The 18,198-nt window shown below is 40.6% G+C and overlaps 1 protein-coding gene and 1 long non-coding RNA gene across 6 annotated transcripts in view; one reads left to right on the forward strand and one right to left on the reverse strand.

Moving 5' to 3' along the window:
* Positions 1-18,198, reverse strand: part of LOC145436125 (sialin-like) — a 46,816-nt gene that overhangs the window by 22,719 nt on the left and 5,899 nt on the right. For 2 of the 3 annotated variants that reach the window (XM_080313412.1, XM_080313409.1), the window contains exons 3-7: positions 15,608-15,763; positions 15,298-15,385; positions 10,834-10,920; positions 8,052-8,170; positions 7,831-7,992 (exon numbers count right to left, since the gene is read on the reverse strand). In XM_080313412.1, coding sequence (XP_080169538.1) covers positions 7,831-7,992; positions 8,052-8,170; positions 10,834-10,920; positions 15,298-15,385; positions 15,608-15,763 — 612 coding nt within the window. The remainder of the gene's footprint in view (positions 1-7,830; positions 7,993-8,051; positions 8,171-10,833; positions 10,921-15,297; positions 15,386-15,607; positions 15,764-18,198) is intronic. The other variant, XM_080313411.1, reaches the window with a different exon arrangement.
* LOC145436136 (uncharacterized) lies at positions 1,962-6,789 on the forward strand. Of its 3 annotated transcripts, none has more exons than XR_013914184.1 (3): positions 3,106-4,228; positions 5,529-5,754; positions 6,611-6,789. It is a non-coding gene; the product is annotated as an uncharacterized LOC145436136 (long non-coding RNA). The 3 variants fall into 3 exon arrangements; XR_013914183.1 differs by having other exon boundaries at positions 3,112-4,228; positions 5,529-5,714; XR_013914182.1 differs by lacking the exon at positions 6,611-6,789 and having other exon boundaries at positions 1,962-4,228; positions 5,529-6,091.

An 18,198-nucleotide genomic window follows, 5' to 3' on the forward strand; every position in this document is an offset into this window, starting at 1 on the left:
TCCGGCCTCGGGATTTGGATCGGAGTCGGGCTAGAGAATTTGTTGATCCGCTCTGCCCTAATACTCAGCTATCGCAGGTATCACTGCCGTGGATATACTCACTACTCAGCTATCGCAGTTATCACTACTGTGGATGTGGATGGATATACTACGCTATCGCAGATATCCCCACAAACCGCAGACATAGAAGTTATATGAAGGTCACGCATCGTTTAGGGCGCAGGTATCATGTCTGGAGCATGTATGTGTCCATTCAACGCGCATATATGTCATGTCCAGGCATATGCGCAGATCGTGTGTATGCATATTATGAGTCGGTGTGTATGCTGCAAAAACTAAAATCGATGACATAAATATAACACGCCCTTTCTTCCTTTTCGGACCCAGGGGTATTCGGTGCGCAGCTATCAGCTCTGGAGCATGTCTAAAAACAGTGCGCAGATATGAGGTCTGAGACATGTCTGGCGCTGTTTCGTGAGCAAATATCAGCTCCGAAATATATATGGCCCTGACCAGTGCGCAGATATCAGGTCTAGATCAAACCTCGGACTGGGAGTATTTAGTGCGCAGCTATCATCTCCGGAGCACGTCCGGGTACAAATAGGTCTCTCAACGCATTTTGATCCGCTGAAGTGGTGTCTTACAAAAGCGTAGAACAGCTTGTTCGTGGTACAGAACTTGAAGATAGCTTTCGATGCAACATTCATTGCAATAAAATATTCATTGAACTCGAAGACTTTTCGGGTGTCGTCCCAGCAAACACAAAACCGTAAAAGGATCATCCGGGATCATCTCGATTAGGTTCTGATTTTCTAAGTGTCGAGGGAATGTCTAAAATACGTAGTAGGATGGTCTTGTGGTTATATTCAATCAGAATAAATTCATACTCGGTGTTGTTCCATCTCATGCATTAGGCTTCGTTATATCCGGTAGTTAACCTAATAATGCAAATTTTCTATCTCTCGCGGGTACGACTAAAATACGTAGAAAGGATGACTTTGTCGGTACATTCAATCACGATGAATTCTATCCGGTTTTGTTCGATCTCATGCGGTAGCTTCGTTCTATCCATTAGAAAACAATGTTCTCCCTTGGTTTTATTGCGTGAGGATGTCACCGGTGTTGTATATTCGTGTTGTTGCTCTAAGGTCGAATAGTTTTGTTTTCCTCTGATATATATGATCTTCATTATATATATATTCGCTCTTTCGGTAATCTCGCATGTTCAACGAGAATGGTTAATAGTTTTATTCAGAGAATAACTAAATAAAAGTTATATGTTGTACGTTTAGGAATATGATTATCGATGCGTGACTTCTAGAATATTTCGGCGATTCAAATTTTACGTCATCGCGCCATACAAAGATTTGACACGCAACAGGTCGCAGCCAGGCATAGTTCGCTCTTTCTGTATGGTAAATGCCGTAAATATATAGGAATTGTGACTGACTGAGGTAGCGGGTTAAAGGTATATATGCAGTAGCATATAGCTTATGGGGTATTTCGAATTGCCTGTAGTATATGACGCCTAGAGCTGTTTGACTTTCTGCAAAACAGGTGTAGACAACTATAGAAAAGTTTCAGCTTTTCCAGGTTAGAATTAGAGCTAAACCGTTTTTCCGAATTAGATTACAATTATATTGCTGGCATTTCGCTCTAATTTAGTGAAATTAGACCACTACAATTCGCTTCAAACATCTGAATTACCGGTAACTATACCTACGGTATATCATAATATTTATGCTTGAATTTTCGGCGCTTCGATATACGCCCGAGATCGAAACAGTGCTTCACGTACCACCAGCAAGTGCTTCCCATGAGCACGATACTATTTTATAAACGTCAAAATAAATTGTTTTTTGCCTTTGGAGAGACAGATATTAGTGTTGGATGTGGGCAAGGGTCAAAGTTGGGGTTAGGGTATCCCAAGATTAGGGTTGGGGAAGGGGTATAAGAGTTGGATGTGGGTTAGGGTTAGGGTAAAAGTTGAGGTTAGGGTTTCCCAAGATTACGGTTGGGGGAATGGGTTGGATGTGGGTTAGGGATACCCTAACCTAAACTTTCATCCCAACCTTAACCCTAACCCACATCCAACCTTAATACTACCCTCCCCCAATCTTGGGATACCCTAACCCCAACCTTGACCCTAACCCACATCCAACCCTAATATCCCTCCTTTCTCTTCCCTAATACCCCTCTCCCAACCGTAATCTTGGGATACCCTAACCCAGACTTTGACCCTAACCCGCATCCAGCACCAATATCTCCATTCCCCCAACCCTAATATCCGTCTATTCAAATGCAAAAAAATATTTTGACGTTTATAAAATTTTATCGTGTTCATGGGGAAACATTTACGGGTGTCATGGGGAACACTGTTTTAATCTCGGGCGTATACCGAAGAAGCGCCGAATTTTCTAGGTATATAAGTCATATAGATACATTCCTGTAGAACACTGATTCATGATTTTATAAAAGTTGGTGCAAGAATGGACATTTTCAACTTGATGTTGATTAATGGAGCAAAATTTGATATTTGAGTGCAATTATACCTCTAATCCAGTGACAAGATTATTAATCGTTGAAACCAAACGCAGCTTGATTATGTTGGCCCAGAGAATTTGGCTAGCCAGACCATATTGATGGAATATGGTCACAGTAAGATAATATTTTGGGCTATTTTACATGAACTTTCCAACATTTGATTTGATATGTCCACTAAAACAGTTGTTATTCTGCTTTCGAACAAGACCTTAATTGCTGGTTTCAATGGTAACTGTGTTTGTCAAAGGCTGCATAGGTAATTTCTTTTCCATGTTAGATGTTTATTTGTTTGTTTGTGGTGTTCATGGTGGTGGTTCGACTACACTGGTCATTTTACACCAGGCCGGTTCTTATTATTATTATTCCGTATCTGCCCGATTACCAGTGAACTCGGCACTTGGTGGATTCGGCCGCACAAACTCGGCACTTGGTGAATTCGGCCGTGGTATATCTCGTAGCGGTACCGGTCACCATGATTGGTTACTGGGATGTTTGCCGGTGAACTTGGCACTTTGAGTGGTTGTCAATGTTGTACGGGGGTCAGGGCATGTGTAGATCACACAGTCACGGCGTGATTAGATCACAGATTGCGTAATTGCGGGAAATAACGCGACGCTCTTCACTTGGTGAACTCGGCCCTTGGAGGAATTGGCACTAGAACACCTTCGCATTAGAAATGCATTTAGTATGAATGAACAGTATCAAAAAGGAAATTTAAACGTGTCGTGGCTCGTGGTAGATCTCGTAATCTTGGGATCCTTCAACCGTGTTATCGAGACACCCTAATCCCAGAGTGGAATCGTCTCTCCAAAGGCAAAAAATAATTTATTTTGACGTGATCATGCGAAACATTTGTTGATGAGGAACACTGGCTTGTCGTGATCGATAAACGAAGAAGCGCCGCTTGATGTTTCACAGTTTTGATCTCACATACAACGCCAAGATCCATCTTCTCAAAACTTACACGACACAGGCCCGTGACTCACGCCATCGATTCCAAGCAGACCGCGCGTGGTCGGTATATGAGCGCTGTGTTATTTCCCGTGGCTACGCAATCCGTGATCTAATCACGCCGTGACTGCGCGATCTACGGATGCCCTGACCTCCTTACAAGATTGACGAATCACTTGATAATACTATTATTAGTTTGATAATTCATATTAATAGCTGTAAATACACTTCATTTCAAAATTTCCCGAGGGCCGAATTCACCAAGTGCCGAGTTTGTGCGGCCGAATTCACCAAGTGCCGGGTGCATCGGCAACCATCTGCCCACTTACAGCACGGCCCACTCCTAGGCTTTTTAAGACATGGCTATGCGAATCAGATGGCGAGGAGGAGCCTAGATAAACGGCCAACACTTCGGTAGGAATTATGGAATCGACGTGTCACGCTCGAACCCGCAATTCATTGGTGTTTAGCTATAATGGAACGTACCACTACGTTTCCTCGCCATACCTTGTAAAATGAGACCGTAGCATTTGGCATTTCGTGTGGCAATTGACTTTTGTGTGGAAAATTGTGTTCGTTTTAGAACTTATCCGAAACTTTTATTCCGCCATAGATTGTATATGATAAAACGATATCGGAATTGATCCTAGGAGAATTCCAAAGCAACTCACCACAAAGGAGGATTTAAAGAAGTTTGATGGAAAATTGAATGAAAGCAAAAGCAAGAGATGTGGTATGTTGAATCTGTTTTGGTATTTTTAAACAGGCCTACTTTGTTGTGCCGATAGCAGACGGTATATATAAACGTAAGATGTGGAAGCTATCAAGGTGTTTTTTGAAATTCAGTCAGTCAAAGTGGACGATCGTATTGCTTGGATTATATTTAGGCTTATTTTAGCATCTTTGAGATGCAACTCTAAACGTGGACGGTCATGAACAGTAGGGCTCTTCAAAAATGACTTTTTTTCTCAAATCGTACTGGCTACTTGATAAAATTGTTAGGTTACCTAATTTAAGCCTACAAACAAAATATGGTTCAAATCCAGCCAGTATCCGCTTTGCTACAAGAGAAGAAAGTTCCTATTTATTATATAAAAATGAATAATAAAAAATTTGAAGATTTTCTGTTCACCCCATGAAAGTGTTAGGCTGTCTATAGAAACGATGCTCACCAAATTTGGTTCAATTCCAACCAGTGGAAGCGGAGTTATTGCTGTCGAAAAATTTGGATTTTAATAAAATAGTACTTACGGTGAGCACAACTTTAATAAGTAAACAAAGAATCGGTCACCGTAAATAGTATTTTATTCAAATCCAAATTTTTCGACGGCAATATCTCCGCTTCCACTGGTTGGAATTGAACCAAATTTGGTGAGCATCGTTTCTATAGACAGCCTAACACTTTCATGGGGTGAACAGAAAATTTTCAAATTTTTATTACCTATTTATTTTTATATAATAAATAGAAACTTTCTTCTCCTGTAGCAAAGCGGTTACTGGCTGGAATTGAACCAAATTTTGTGTTTAGGCTTAAATTAGGTAACCTAACAATTTTATCAAGTAGCCAGAACGATTTGAGAAAAAAAGTCATATTTTAAGAGCCCTAATGTCCATGTCAGAGAAACGTTTTAGGGTAGGCCTACTCATGTGTCTCGCAGCGTTCTCTACATAATTGTCAATTGCGATACAAACTGTTTGCTTGTATTGGTAAAGCCATCCAACTTCGAATTGTAAAATGTTGGGAGTCTTGATATCAAATTTTTGAAAGGTGCACTTTGAGAAGATTTCGGAATCTGTCAAATTATACAAAAATTTAGCAAATTCTTTGACATATTTCATCTATTTGGGACTCGATCAACGTAAAAGAATTGGTAATCATTTTATACAATATATTGTATTTGTAGTTGAAGTATAGTAATAATTCTTATGGTTACCGCACTTGTAACGATTCACGGCCATAACTGGAATAATTAGAATGATGTAACTTTCAAATTGTCATGCATTTTGCAACAACATTGTTCTCAATTTTCAAGGTGCTGACCATTCGAGGAAGAATCACCCACCGGGAATTCACGATCCGTAAACGCGGCCGACTGTTTCTCTCCTCAAGCGGAAGCGACAGAGAAGAGGAACGAAGAGAAAAAAGGAGCAGAAATAGCAAGAGTGTGACAAGTCGCGTCCGTTCGCTTTAATGCGTATTTCCATCCGCGAAGTAGTAGGTGGGAAAACTAATGGGCGTTTGGTTAGCGCTTATATAAGGTTGACTGACTCCAGCGCTGTATTTGCTAAATGTTGCTATGAAATAGGGGTGGTGTCATTTGGTATCAATATTGACTATTGAAAGACCATTTGTTAGTGGTCATGGATTTGTTCGGCCAGTATGCAGTAATTTCTGATGGTCACTTCCCGGGCTTCTGTTCTCTAACCCCTCATGATTGTTATTCTGCTTCTAGTAAGACTGTCGATTCTAATGTTTTATCGTATCAGTTGTCGGAGGTTTCGCTCGCTTTATTTACAACGTTTTGCTCTCTGCTAGGTCAATTACTGGCTGAGTATCACTACAGCCTAAGAAACTGCACTAATTCTCATTTTAATGTCTTGCTGGTTATCTTGCTGTCAATTCTAATAATTTATTAATGTCTATACCAGTGCCGCCACTCAAATGTTTTGTTCTCTGTACACAATATTATTAGGTCTTCAGCTTTCCATGCAGAGTATCATTACACTTTCTAGACTTGAGTATATATCTCTCCAACTAGCTGCCAAATAACTGATTCATTTGGATTGTTGAATTGATCATTTTGGACAGAATGTGAAGAAATTTTAGTCAAGAATTCTTTTTGTGTTAGTGGCTGTTTTCAAAGAGTGCTGAAGTAGTCATCGTTGATCTTGATAATCAAGTAGAAGTGACGATTGAAGTCAGTTCTCTAGTCATATAATATTAAAAAATATAATAATAAAACTTGAAAACTTGAGTGGAAATAGTTCAGAATCGAATCCATTTTAGTAAGTATGGGCGAAAAAATGTAGGAGTCATTCGTTAGTCGCTACCTCTGCCATTTTCGCAGTACGAATGTCTTAGCTATCAATCATCATTTTCATATTATTTCTGCAGGGTGTTGAAAAGAAAAGGCCGCATGCTGGTTATTTAACTGGCTCATCAGAAGATGAAACCTGATGATAAGGACTGTTTTCACTTTCTTTCTGAAGACATTCGTTCGTTTGTTCGTTTTATTTTTTACAACGGCATTATTGCCAATTCGTTTGAAATTAAATTATCACAAATGTGATTAATATGTAGTAAATAATGTGGTGTGTGTACGCAGCCGTGATCAGGTTAAGCCCATAGTGGTAGAAAACAGGTTATTATATCAGGATCTTCTTCTTCTAACGTAGGATCTACATTCTACTCACCATGTTTAAAGGCTGTAGCATCTGCATAATATTTACATTATTGAAGGACATGGAAAAGACGTTGAATTGAGTCGACACAAAATCCCCCTTTCTACGACCTGCCAAGATCTAATATCTACTATATCGGCTCGGCTTTTCTACATCTTTGGTCTGTACTGTGTTTGCTGGGGTAGAATAAAAACGGGGCCGCAATAAATGTAGTCAGTTGATGACTCAGAGAAGGTAATATCATACTGGTGATAAATGAATAGTAAAGGGGAAACACCTTGACTACCAAAACCACAACAACATCATCAACAACAACTGCAGCTAGCTCTTCTAAAACCTAATCCTTCTCATTGAAAATTCCAACCAACTCGAAACTATATGAAAACCTGTATTAGGAGTGAGATCAAAGTCCTTGTCAGGGGGAACCGCTTCAAGGCTGGCGATTAACAGTCACCACTCAAATCGGGATACATTTAAGTAATCTTAACCGCGGATGTAGGCTGAATATATCAACTCCAAGTCAACAAAATCGTTTTCTATTCTATTCAAGGTGTTCTATTATGGATGACTAACCTACGGATAGATACGGAACTCCCTTCGTTACGCTTGCTCAAGCAGTGTCCTAACTGCCGGGCAATCTAAAAGCAGCATAATTGGCAGTGCAATAACTTTTCTAAAACTTTGGGCCGATCAGCTACCAAATGGCTACACGTGGGCTTATTCGACGGACTGCTCTCGTATTGGCTAGTGTGGTCGTAGGATGCACGGAGGACTAATCACCTTCAACCAACAATTTGTAGGGTTTCCGGTAAAGCAAGTTTTCTTTAGTGAAACAGGTGATTTGAGATCGGATGTGGAAGAATGATTCGTAGAGTCAGTCGTTGTATGTAATCAACATACTGCTATAAATTGGATCGTCTTACGTCAACTAACCTCCTTGACACCTAGATGAAAGACGTTCTCTATATATGTCGGTAGCAGCAGAGCGAGATAAGTTGGCATGTGTTCTAGAAAAGATGCAACGATGATGCTCCATACACGGGGGGATTTGAGTATTTCTACCCATTCCACATTATGTGTCCTGTCAGTTTCTACCTGAAGAAATTGGGTCGTCATTACATATGCCACACATATTTGTAAAGGAGTTTTCTTACTTCCTCTCCAATGGAGGTATTGATTAATTGCTTTTCATCAGGATGAATCCGCGGATGCTCATTCGGAGACTCATGGATGATCAGCAACCATATCGCTGACCATACCAATCCTACCGATCCTATTCAAATTTATTCAGGCACAAGTTAAGACTGCGAAGAATATTATTTAATGATGTATGGCAATTTATAACAAAACTACGACAAATAAAATACGCTCGATGTTCTATGTATCGTTTCTAGACACTTGTGTCATCACAGACATTTCCAGGTGCATGTCTCATGGACCTATAGCTACCGATGGCTCACAAAACCTAATGCCGCCAAGTGACATTGTTACTTGATTCGATATATTTCTGTGGCTCTTTTTCCCTCCACCGCCACTTTCGAGAAATGCTCATCAGAGTAATCCAAAATGTGAAAAATCTTTAAAATGCACCGTTCCAATGTCTCATTCTATAGATTTTTGATTAAAAAAAACAATGGTCCTGAAAGAAGATCACGGAAAACCGTTAACATTTCGGGCAAAGCGTTTGCAATATTTGCCGAAGAATGGGCGTGTCATCGACCACAGAACGGCGAGAAAACTAGTAACCACCAAACCACGGCCCTTGATTGGACAATCGGCTATGCTTCAATGATCACGACAGCAGAATCTTGCTGATTAGGTGATCAATAAGTCTGCTGCCGGCGGTGATTCTGGAACAGCACTGTAAGTAGGTTGGTAGATAATGATTTAGGATAAATTTAGGACATGTTGAGGTACGAAATACATGATGAACAAACAACATCTGGTTCACAAGAATGTTTAAAGCATGACCGCTTCATTGTGAAGGAAACCGCTGTAGCCTACATGCCTTATTTTCATCATGGGAAAGAAAAGGCGCTTATGCCACTGGCGAACGAATTCCTCGTTTCAGACGAGGTCCATCATGATTGATTACAAATGTATTGCTTAACCCAACATCACTAAGGTTGGAAACCGTTACACGAATGGCAAGTGATCCATCATCATTGAATACAAATATGAAGCTTAACAATGACACTATAATTTCCTTGATCTTATTGGGCTCCTGTTGTAGCATATAGTTGAAGTTATGAATGCTCAAGGGATCGGCTGAATCAGCCGGATATGCGTGGCACTTATCAGATGCTTACAACAAATTGAATTCACTTGTAAGTCTTTTCAAAGTACCTAATGCTGCTTCAGAAACGAGGTGTAAATCTACGCACAAACTATACTGGATCTGGTATTCTAACTATGCCGGGTACAACGCCGCATAGACTGTGCTTACCTTTACACCTCTTTTCTGCGCGATCATTAAGAACTTTGACATACCATATCCATCATAGTAGGCTATATGCTTACTGTCACACCTCTTTTCTGCGTCATCATTAAGGACTATGACAACACTTGCAAGTGAATTCAACTTGCTTTAAGCATCTGATATGTGTCAAGCATAACCGGCTTATTCAGCCGATCCCTAGAGCATTCAAAACTTCAACTGTATACTACAACAAGAGCCCAATAAATTCAAGGAAATTATAGTGTCATTGTTAAGCTTCATATTTGTATTCATTGATGATGGATCACTTGCCAAAGTAGGATTTCGTCCGCCGCTTGCATAAGCGCCTTTGCTTTACCTCGATGTAAACAAGGCATGTAGGCTACAGCGGTTTACTTCACAAGAATGCGGTCATGCTTTAGACGTTTTTGTGAAGCAGATGTTGTTTGTTCATCATGTATTTCGTACCTCAACATGTCCTGAACAATGTTCCCTCTAATTTTTGATCAGTCTGCGCACACTCACCAACTCACTGCGCAGACCCTTGGACAAAAGTGCGTAACGACTAATAAAAGGTCATCACGTCGGATTTTTTGTGCGCAAGTTAGATTTTCTGTGCGCAGAGACCATGTTAGCACTGCGCATTTGCGCACGTGCGCAGCTTAGAGGGAACATTGGTCCTGAATGAATCCTAAATCATTATCTGCCAACCTACCTACAATGAGATGTCAGAATCACCGCCGGTAGCAGACACTTTCAGCACATAATCAGCAAGATGTTGCCACCGTGATCATTGAAGCATAGCCGATTAGCCAATCAAGATCTGTGGCTTCGTGATTACTAGTCTTCTCGCCGTTCTATGGTCGGTGGCACGGCAACTCTTCAGCAGCCAATTTCAAACGCTTTGCCCAAAATCTAAACTTATCTCCTGTGAGCTTCTTTTAGGCCCAGTGTTTTTTTTTAAATCAAAATCTAGAGAATGAGACGTTACATCGGAGCATTTTCAAGATTTCAAAAATTTTGGACAACCCTAATGTTCATAGTCTGCCGAAGCCCATATTTTGAAGACGATGGGATAAAAGTCGGAATCCGGTCAGACTTCGCGAGAGAAAAATGCAGTTCTCGATATGGCTATGAGAACTACTACATTTATATCCCTATGAGAATAATTATCACATCATTTTTTTTAGCGCTCCCGATTTCGCCCACTTAATATTACCTCACCCTTGAAGTTAAAATCTACCCTTTCGGCGCTTGCGCCAAGATAAGGAACCTCCTTTAGACTCTACAATCTAGCAACAAATATGCCATCATATTATCACTGAAAAAGTAAGGCAGAAAAAAAACATGAAAGTATTTTGCCTAATAGCTGGTCCCGCAGATACGAAAGTAACACAAAAACTGTGACATGAAGTAATGAAAGTAATCCATTCCAATATGCACTATCGACATTACATCTCCAAGAGTCTACAACACTGATGAATGCTTAACGTAGTCACCCGTGCATATGAAAGGATACTGCCAACCACAATCTTCTGCTAAATATCCGTTCAACGGAAAGCCGATTGCCATCGCCAACGGCGCGCCTGTCAAATATACAGTACACGTGCTTACCTGTTATCATAGTACTCTGTTGATTCAATATTGATGTATTAATAGACCCTTGGGGTACAGAACTTCGATATACAGTTAAATCATATATTCGTATTGAATTAAAGCATAATAATTTCGACTGATTGTCGTCAAAGGTAGTCGCCAGCATCAACAATATATTCGAAAAGTACATTGAAAGTCAACAATAGTATCACCAAATATCACGAAAATCAGAATAATCTAGGCCAGTGGTTCCCAACGTGGGCGATTTGGCGGCCTAGGGGGCGAAAATGACGAAGGGGGCGAAAATGACCAAAGGGGGCGACAGGGCGCGAAAACATCGAAGGGGGCGGTAGGGGGCCATGACGCGTGAAAACGGCTATATAGGAGTCAAGTCGGAGAAATGACCTTTTTTTTTGTCAACCCACGGAAATTTAGTTGCAAAAGTGTAAAATTCGACAGCGAGCCGGAAAGTATACTTTTTTTTTTTTTTTTAGTCAACCCGCCGATGATTACAGATTGTATTTTTCGGTTCACAAAATCTGGGGTCGATAATCGGCGTTGATCTTGAAAAGAAGGCGATGATTCGAAAAAGGTTGGGAACCACTGATCTAGGCAAAAAGATGACCTAAGCTCATTGTACAAGTTTGAATTACACACGAATTATTTTTACACATTGTATTCCGAAAAGTGGAAGTAGGTTTCCCTCTATATTTAAACATAAAAGCTAACTAAACTTTGACAGTAATGAACAATATGGGTATATAATCGATTGGTGGACTCTGAGAATGGATCGAAATCTTTTCATGTATCTTGAAGATATTGTATTGTACATTTGTGTTTCGATACATATTACCAAACAGAATTTCGAGTTTGAGAGGCACATTTTGTTGTTGTAGGAGGAGTTTTGTATAGGTGGTCAACTTGCAATGGCGTTTTGCACCAGATCTATCCGCATAGTATACTATATCATTTTATGTCGTTATATTTCTCGACCAGTGAGTAGGACGTATTCGACCAGAGTAACCATGGTGAGAGGATGGACCAGTAATCGTACAACCGGAAGGGGACGGCATCTCTGATTTGGGCCCGTATAAATTATGTCGAGGGCCTTCATATTTGATGTATAGTAGATCGCGTAAGGATCTACTGTTCCTGGCTAGTCACAGATTTCAAATCGTCCAATATCGCGAATTTCCATTTCATGCAGATGCGAGTTCAGTTTGCAATGACCTATTTACAGACGAATAAGTATAGCGTAGAGGCCCTTCTTGGCAATTATAGCAGCGAGGCAAGGAAGCTCGTGGTTGGGAATAAATATTGGGTAAACGGAAGTCTTTATATTGCTAAAAACACTGATTTCCATTTGGAAACGGAACGCTCTTGAATGAGGGACTTGCATTCAATAAATGTAATTTTAATGGCGCTGCTGTGCATGAGGTGCTCTGATACCGCATTCTGTACCAGCTTGTCAACGGCTTCGTTACCGCTGATGTCTTTGCGGCTTGAGATCCTCATTAAAGTGTTTGAGAACCATTGGACGATATTGCTTAACATTCTCGAATGATATCATTTTCGGTTTAGCTATTTTCATGGCCACAAATGCACGGGTGCAGAAGTGCGTGAATAGGTGGGCTCCGTATGACGCCCCTGCGTATCCCCAATGCCATGCTTTGAATTTTTTTTACCTGATTTTACTACATATTTTGAAGATAAGAGAGATATGTTTCGTAGCCATATTCGACAACTGAGCGGATAAGTGCTTTATACAATGACAGTAGACTCGTTTTCGAGGCACCCATTGTATACGGCAAAGTAGACGAAGTATACGTTAAGTGGTTTGTTGCATTTATCCACTACTAAAACTGAGAGCTGTCTGTACGTTAGTCTTGAATCAAAGGTGATCCCTAGGTATTTACATTTCTATTTTATCCCGAAGCAGACAGTTCGAACATTGTCAGCCGAAACGGGGGTGTTTGATGTTTTCTGGTGAATAATACTGCTGCTGATTTTTCGACATTTAGTCAGAAGCCCCTCTCTTCAGACCATGTAGAAGCTAAGTATCCGGTATATAAGAATTTTTTTAAGGTTGCATGAAAACTAGCGGCGTTTTAAAACACTTAGTTTGAAACAAGTGGTAAATAACGTGTTTAACAAACGCCATTTCAAAAAAGGTTTACGAAATGGTCAGCACCGTAACTGCCGCACCCCAAACCCCCCAATTGGGGGGGGGGCGAGGTCAAAGGGGGCCCAAAATTATTTAGTGAATTAGCATAAATTATAGAGTATTTTTTTGAAAATTTAGGCAACTTTCTCAAAATTTTTTCGCGCTTCGCGCGATTTCAAGCTACCAAATATCTTGATTTTGGAGTACTCTTCCCCGAAGAAAAAATACGCAAGATTTATACAAATGGGCATATCGGCGTTGGCCATTACCGCTCCACGATCATCAAGACACATAAAGTTTTAGGCCACCTAACATGCGACTCCAAGAAGTGTGCCAGAACGATCGGCAGCGAGAAAACCTTCGCCGACAAGGACTGACCTTATGCTGACCGAAAACTTCGTTATATATACAAAATAGTGTATTTTACAATCTGAACGACAAATACCATCCCGAAAAGAAAGATTATATGCCAGTGAAGAAATACCAATTTGAAATCGTGTGCGTCTTTTAGTTTGGTATCCTACGCTCAAACTGGAGGTCACGAAATAACATCTTGTCACGGAGTAGTACCAACGGGCCCTACAGTTTCCAAGACACCTCACTCAGCTCTACCTGTAAATCTCATTACGTGAGCAGAGAGGACACGAAATTGATAACAATATATATGCAATTCCCGATATTATTCACCGATTTTATCATGAATTATCGAAAATTTTCGCGCTTCGCACTGGCTCACCAGACAGTAGGCCTACAACTAACTTCATGGCAAAAGCTAACAAGGTGATAGGGGGTAGGTTTATCACCCTATGGGAGCCCAACACCCAAGTTGGTTTTGGGAGCACCTGAGGAAGTGCTGTTTCGTTCCTGGCAACGGGTATCGCCCGAAGATACTTAAATATTATTGAGGGGTCCTACCTTTTCAAACACATCTCCCTCAGCTCTATCAGTAAACCTGATTACGTGAGCAGAGAGGATAAAAATTGATAGCAATATATACGCAATTTCCGATCATATTGACAGACTCAATCATGAATTATAGAAAAGGGCATTTCTTTTCGGCCAATTTCTTCTCGCTGCTGATCGTTCTGGCACACTTCTCGGAGTCGCATGTTACATGGCCTATAACTTCATATGTCTTGGTGCGTCGTGGCGCAGTAATGGCCGACGCCGAGGTCTCTAATTTCCATAAATCATGCGTATTTTTGTTGGGTGACGGGGACCCCAACAACAAGATACATGAAAAGTTTAGATTTTGGAAAAAGTCGCATGAATTTCTAAAAAATGACTCCATCAGTCATGTTAATTCACGAAATAATTTTGGGCTTCCTTCGATTTGGGCCCCCCACCCCAAATTGGGGGTTTAGGGTGTGGTAGTTACGGTCCCGACTCCAATATAGTCGTTTTAACGCGCCATCGCCCCCCTATCGCCCCCTTCGTTGTTTTCGCCCCCTATCGCCCGCTTCGTACGTTTTCGCCCCCTATCGCCCCCTTCGTTATTTTCGCCCCCCTAGACCGCCCAATCCCGCCCCTGAGGGGCGATATCGCCCACGTTGGGAACCACTGCTCTAAACGAGGGCCACATGTAGATGATAAGTATCGGCAAAGAGCGAAAAGCGAGAGGGGGGTCTGGGGGGCGAAGCCCCCCAGAAGTTCGGTTTATCATCATATGGGGGGCCCAAGACCAACATTTGGGGGGGGCTGACGAAGTGCTGTTACGGCCCTGGAAATGGTGTTATCATTATGTCGTGATTGTGTAAATACTTTTGTGTAAACATGCAGTGTGAGCCTTCAGACGACTTGCAATATATATATACGGTATGGAATGGTTGGAGCTGACGAAATCGTCGCCATAAGGTATAGCACTTAGTTTATATCACTGGGCCGGAAGAGATGTTCTGATGACGATGACCGCATACTTCATAATTATGTATAGTCCAGGTAACACATATTTTGGTCCATTCAAGACGCGTCGGAGACTATCTTCGTCAAATGAATCATATTGATCATATATTTTCAGTTGTAATTCAAAAGAGTCATAATTATGTCATCTACAATTGAAAAGTTTTGACGTCATGGCTATAAATAAAAGCATCTATTAAACACGTTACTGATAATACCCAAGGTAGGAGATGAGACGGAATTAGGATCTGGTATTATAGAGTAGACTTGTAAAAAAAATCAATGGCAATATTCCATCATTCACCTGTCATCTGTATTGACAAATGCTTCCCTCTTTCATCTACCGGTGACCAGACGCCGAATAATCCGTGCATTAGAGTAAAAAAAGAACCCTGTATAAGAAAATAAATCCTATCCATTTTACCTTGTTAAACAGAAGGGTGGACAGTTGCCGGTCGTTATGCCCAGAATATCAACAGTCGAGTAATCTTATTCGATGGAACCGTTCACTCATAGTATCTTACGATACCCTTTCATCAAATTTACTTTTAATAAGTCCACGCTTCTTGTCGATGCTTAGTAGGGCAGAGACTAATGAGACATGTATGTCATACCCACAAAGCCCCGATGCAAATCCGTGCGGCTATAAACACTCCAAAGTGAATGCGAAGGAGGACGGGGATCATAATTGTTAAAATCGATGCCACAATGCTGCATATTCCAATGACGCGTGCTCTTCCAAAATGTCTACCGCACCAGGCGGCAAATACCTATATAAAAAACGCGGAGTATACAGGCAAAAGTAGCATATTTCCGATGGGTTGCTGAATTTCTTTTATTGTCCGTAAAGGCAACCTGATATTACGAAACATTTATACAGTCGGATCAGGACTTACCAAACTTATACTTTGCATCGGACTGACAATTAATAGACAATTTCATTAAGTTTAGTGTACGCATTTATAGTTTTTCCCAAAGATGCAAGAACGTAAATGTCAAAGATTAACTGGATTACTGTCTCGTCTTGCAGCTAATATTACAATTCATCTCTTTTGTTTAAGCGTAGTATACTTGGACAAGATCGTTTTTATATTGTCTTTTGGCCCATCTGAAAAAGGTACATTGTCTACGGGTTGGGTTGTAGCAAGATATAAAAAAAAAATGCTAAGGCATCTTTACGTCCAATGCCTCACTCAGCTGGCCCGCGGATCCTTCAAACTCCTTCCGTTGTAAATGATGAACTTAATAACAGCAGGCGTCATTGATTATAAGGGGTGGTGAAATAACCCTAATGTCCTCCTTTTAATGCGTAGCAGTTTAATGGATGCCTTTTAAGAGAGTGTTGATGACGATCTTGCTTCTGCGCACTCTTCTGTTGATTTTTATATATTTTGTAAAGTATGTCTTCGGATATCAATGGACCATTGTGGCCCAGCCAAATTGCTCCAAATGTGCTTCCCCCACACTTTCAGAGCAACAACCAAAAAAAAATTGAAATCGCAATCCTGCGCCTAAAATAGCATATGGGTGACTAATAACTGCTCCGACGAAGCTGTGTACTAATTTCAAGCAAAAAATAGCGAGATATACCCACCTAAAACACTATCGAAAAATAGCAATGTAAATTTTGAAAGGTTTTGGAAATGCTCATAATGTACCATTGTGTCACTGTATCTATTGTGTATCTATTTTTCTGGCTGCGGCGGCATCAGTTTGAATGAAGCAAATAGAGCAACACAAATATGAATTTGTAGACCAGTGAGTTATTTTCGTTTGGTTGTTGGCCCTAAAACTTTTTACACAATAAATATAGTAATTGAAATAGGGTACATATTGGGGGGTTATTGTGAGGCAAAGTTGTTGGCGCTCAACGAAAAAACATGACGTGATAGAGAAACACGAAAGTCATTTCCGGCATCAGCGCACAAGCAGTAGCTGAAACAGGTGTTGAATCGACGCAATAAAAACTGTGTTCCCAGTGCAATCTTCCGATACGTTTGTTATGTCATCGATATTTAGAATTTAAAAAATGATCGAAATTTAGAAAAAGAAGAGATCACTTAAGGACACAACAGTCGGTAGTTAGTAGTAGAGCATACCACACCATTTTACATAGATAAACAGACTTTGTGCAATTTTAAAGGGGAGTGTAGAAGTTTGTCACACTTCAGTGATTTAGACACCTTTGTAGGCAACAACGCAAACATCCACAGGATTGGTAAGTCGGCAGAGGTCAAGGTATATCAATTGCATTATGATGATAAGAGAAAGCACAATATGTTGTTTCAGGTGTTATATGGGGAATGGGTTAGATTAGGTTGTGATATCAACTAGCTTACCACGCTCTGACCCATACCCCACTATGTCAACGTCCACTTTTTTATTTCTATGACGAACAGTAGACGATAGGACCGCGGTTGGCGGCTTGTTGGCAATATAGTAACCACTCCTATTCGCACTCACGCAGCGATTTATACTACCAAATGCCATGTCTGGAGTCAGCCGTGACGATTTAAAAGAAGAGCTTTGAACGTATCGGTTTATACCAACAAGAGGTCGACCGATTACACACTGCGTGCTGCGTTAATTTTGAGGTTACCGAAGTATTGACTGTTCATAGTGTACTTTTTGATGCTCAATCGAAAACTGTTATCCGTTTTCTTCAATCAGGTCAAGTTTTTCGTCAAATGACATTTGCATTTTCGAAAACTTCAGCTTTCAGCGTTATGCGATCGAGAATTGTGACGTCATAATATTGATTTAGCGATGAAGTTCTGGTGAAAAGTCTAGAACAATGGTTCTCAACCGGGGGTCCGTGAAGCATTTTCAGGGGGTCCGCGAAGCCTCTAAATTTGTAAAATTATCGACAACCTCTTTTTTTTAATTTAGGAAAATCACGAGCCAGTTTCGCTTCATAATTGCTCAAATTTTAGGACTCGCATCATTGAAATGGTCGTCTGAGATGAAATATCCGCATGTGCAAACTCATTTCAGTTGTCAAATTGCCAATAGCCAGCTGATGCAAACATATCGCTGTTTAGAGATGTTTTGTTGGGGTTTGTGGAAAAATGAAATGTTGAAGGTATAGCAAGGTCAGACAGGGTGACTTCTAAATGTTTGCAAAACATTTGGATTTGGAGTTGTCATTCTCAGACAGTCGTTTTAAATAGAAATTCCTGAACTTTTTCCTCATCCGCCCCAATGA

This window comes from Botryllus schlosseri, chromosome 3, assembly GCF_051294905.1.
Source record: "Botryllus schlosseri isolate E-star chromosome 3, Bs_hap1, whole genome shotgun sequence".
Classification (NCBI taxonomy): Eukaryota; Metazoa; Chordata; class Ascidiacea; order Stolidobranchia; family Styelidae; genus Botryllus; species Botryllus schlosseri.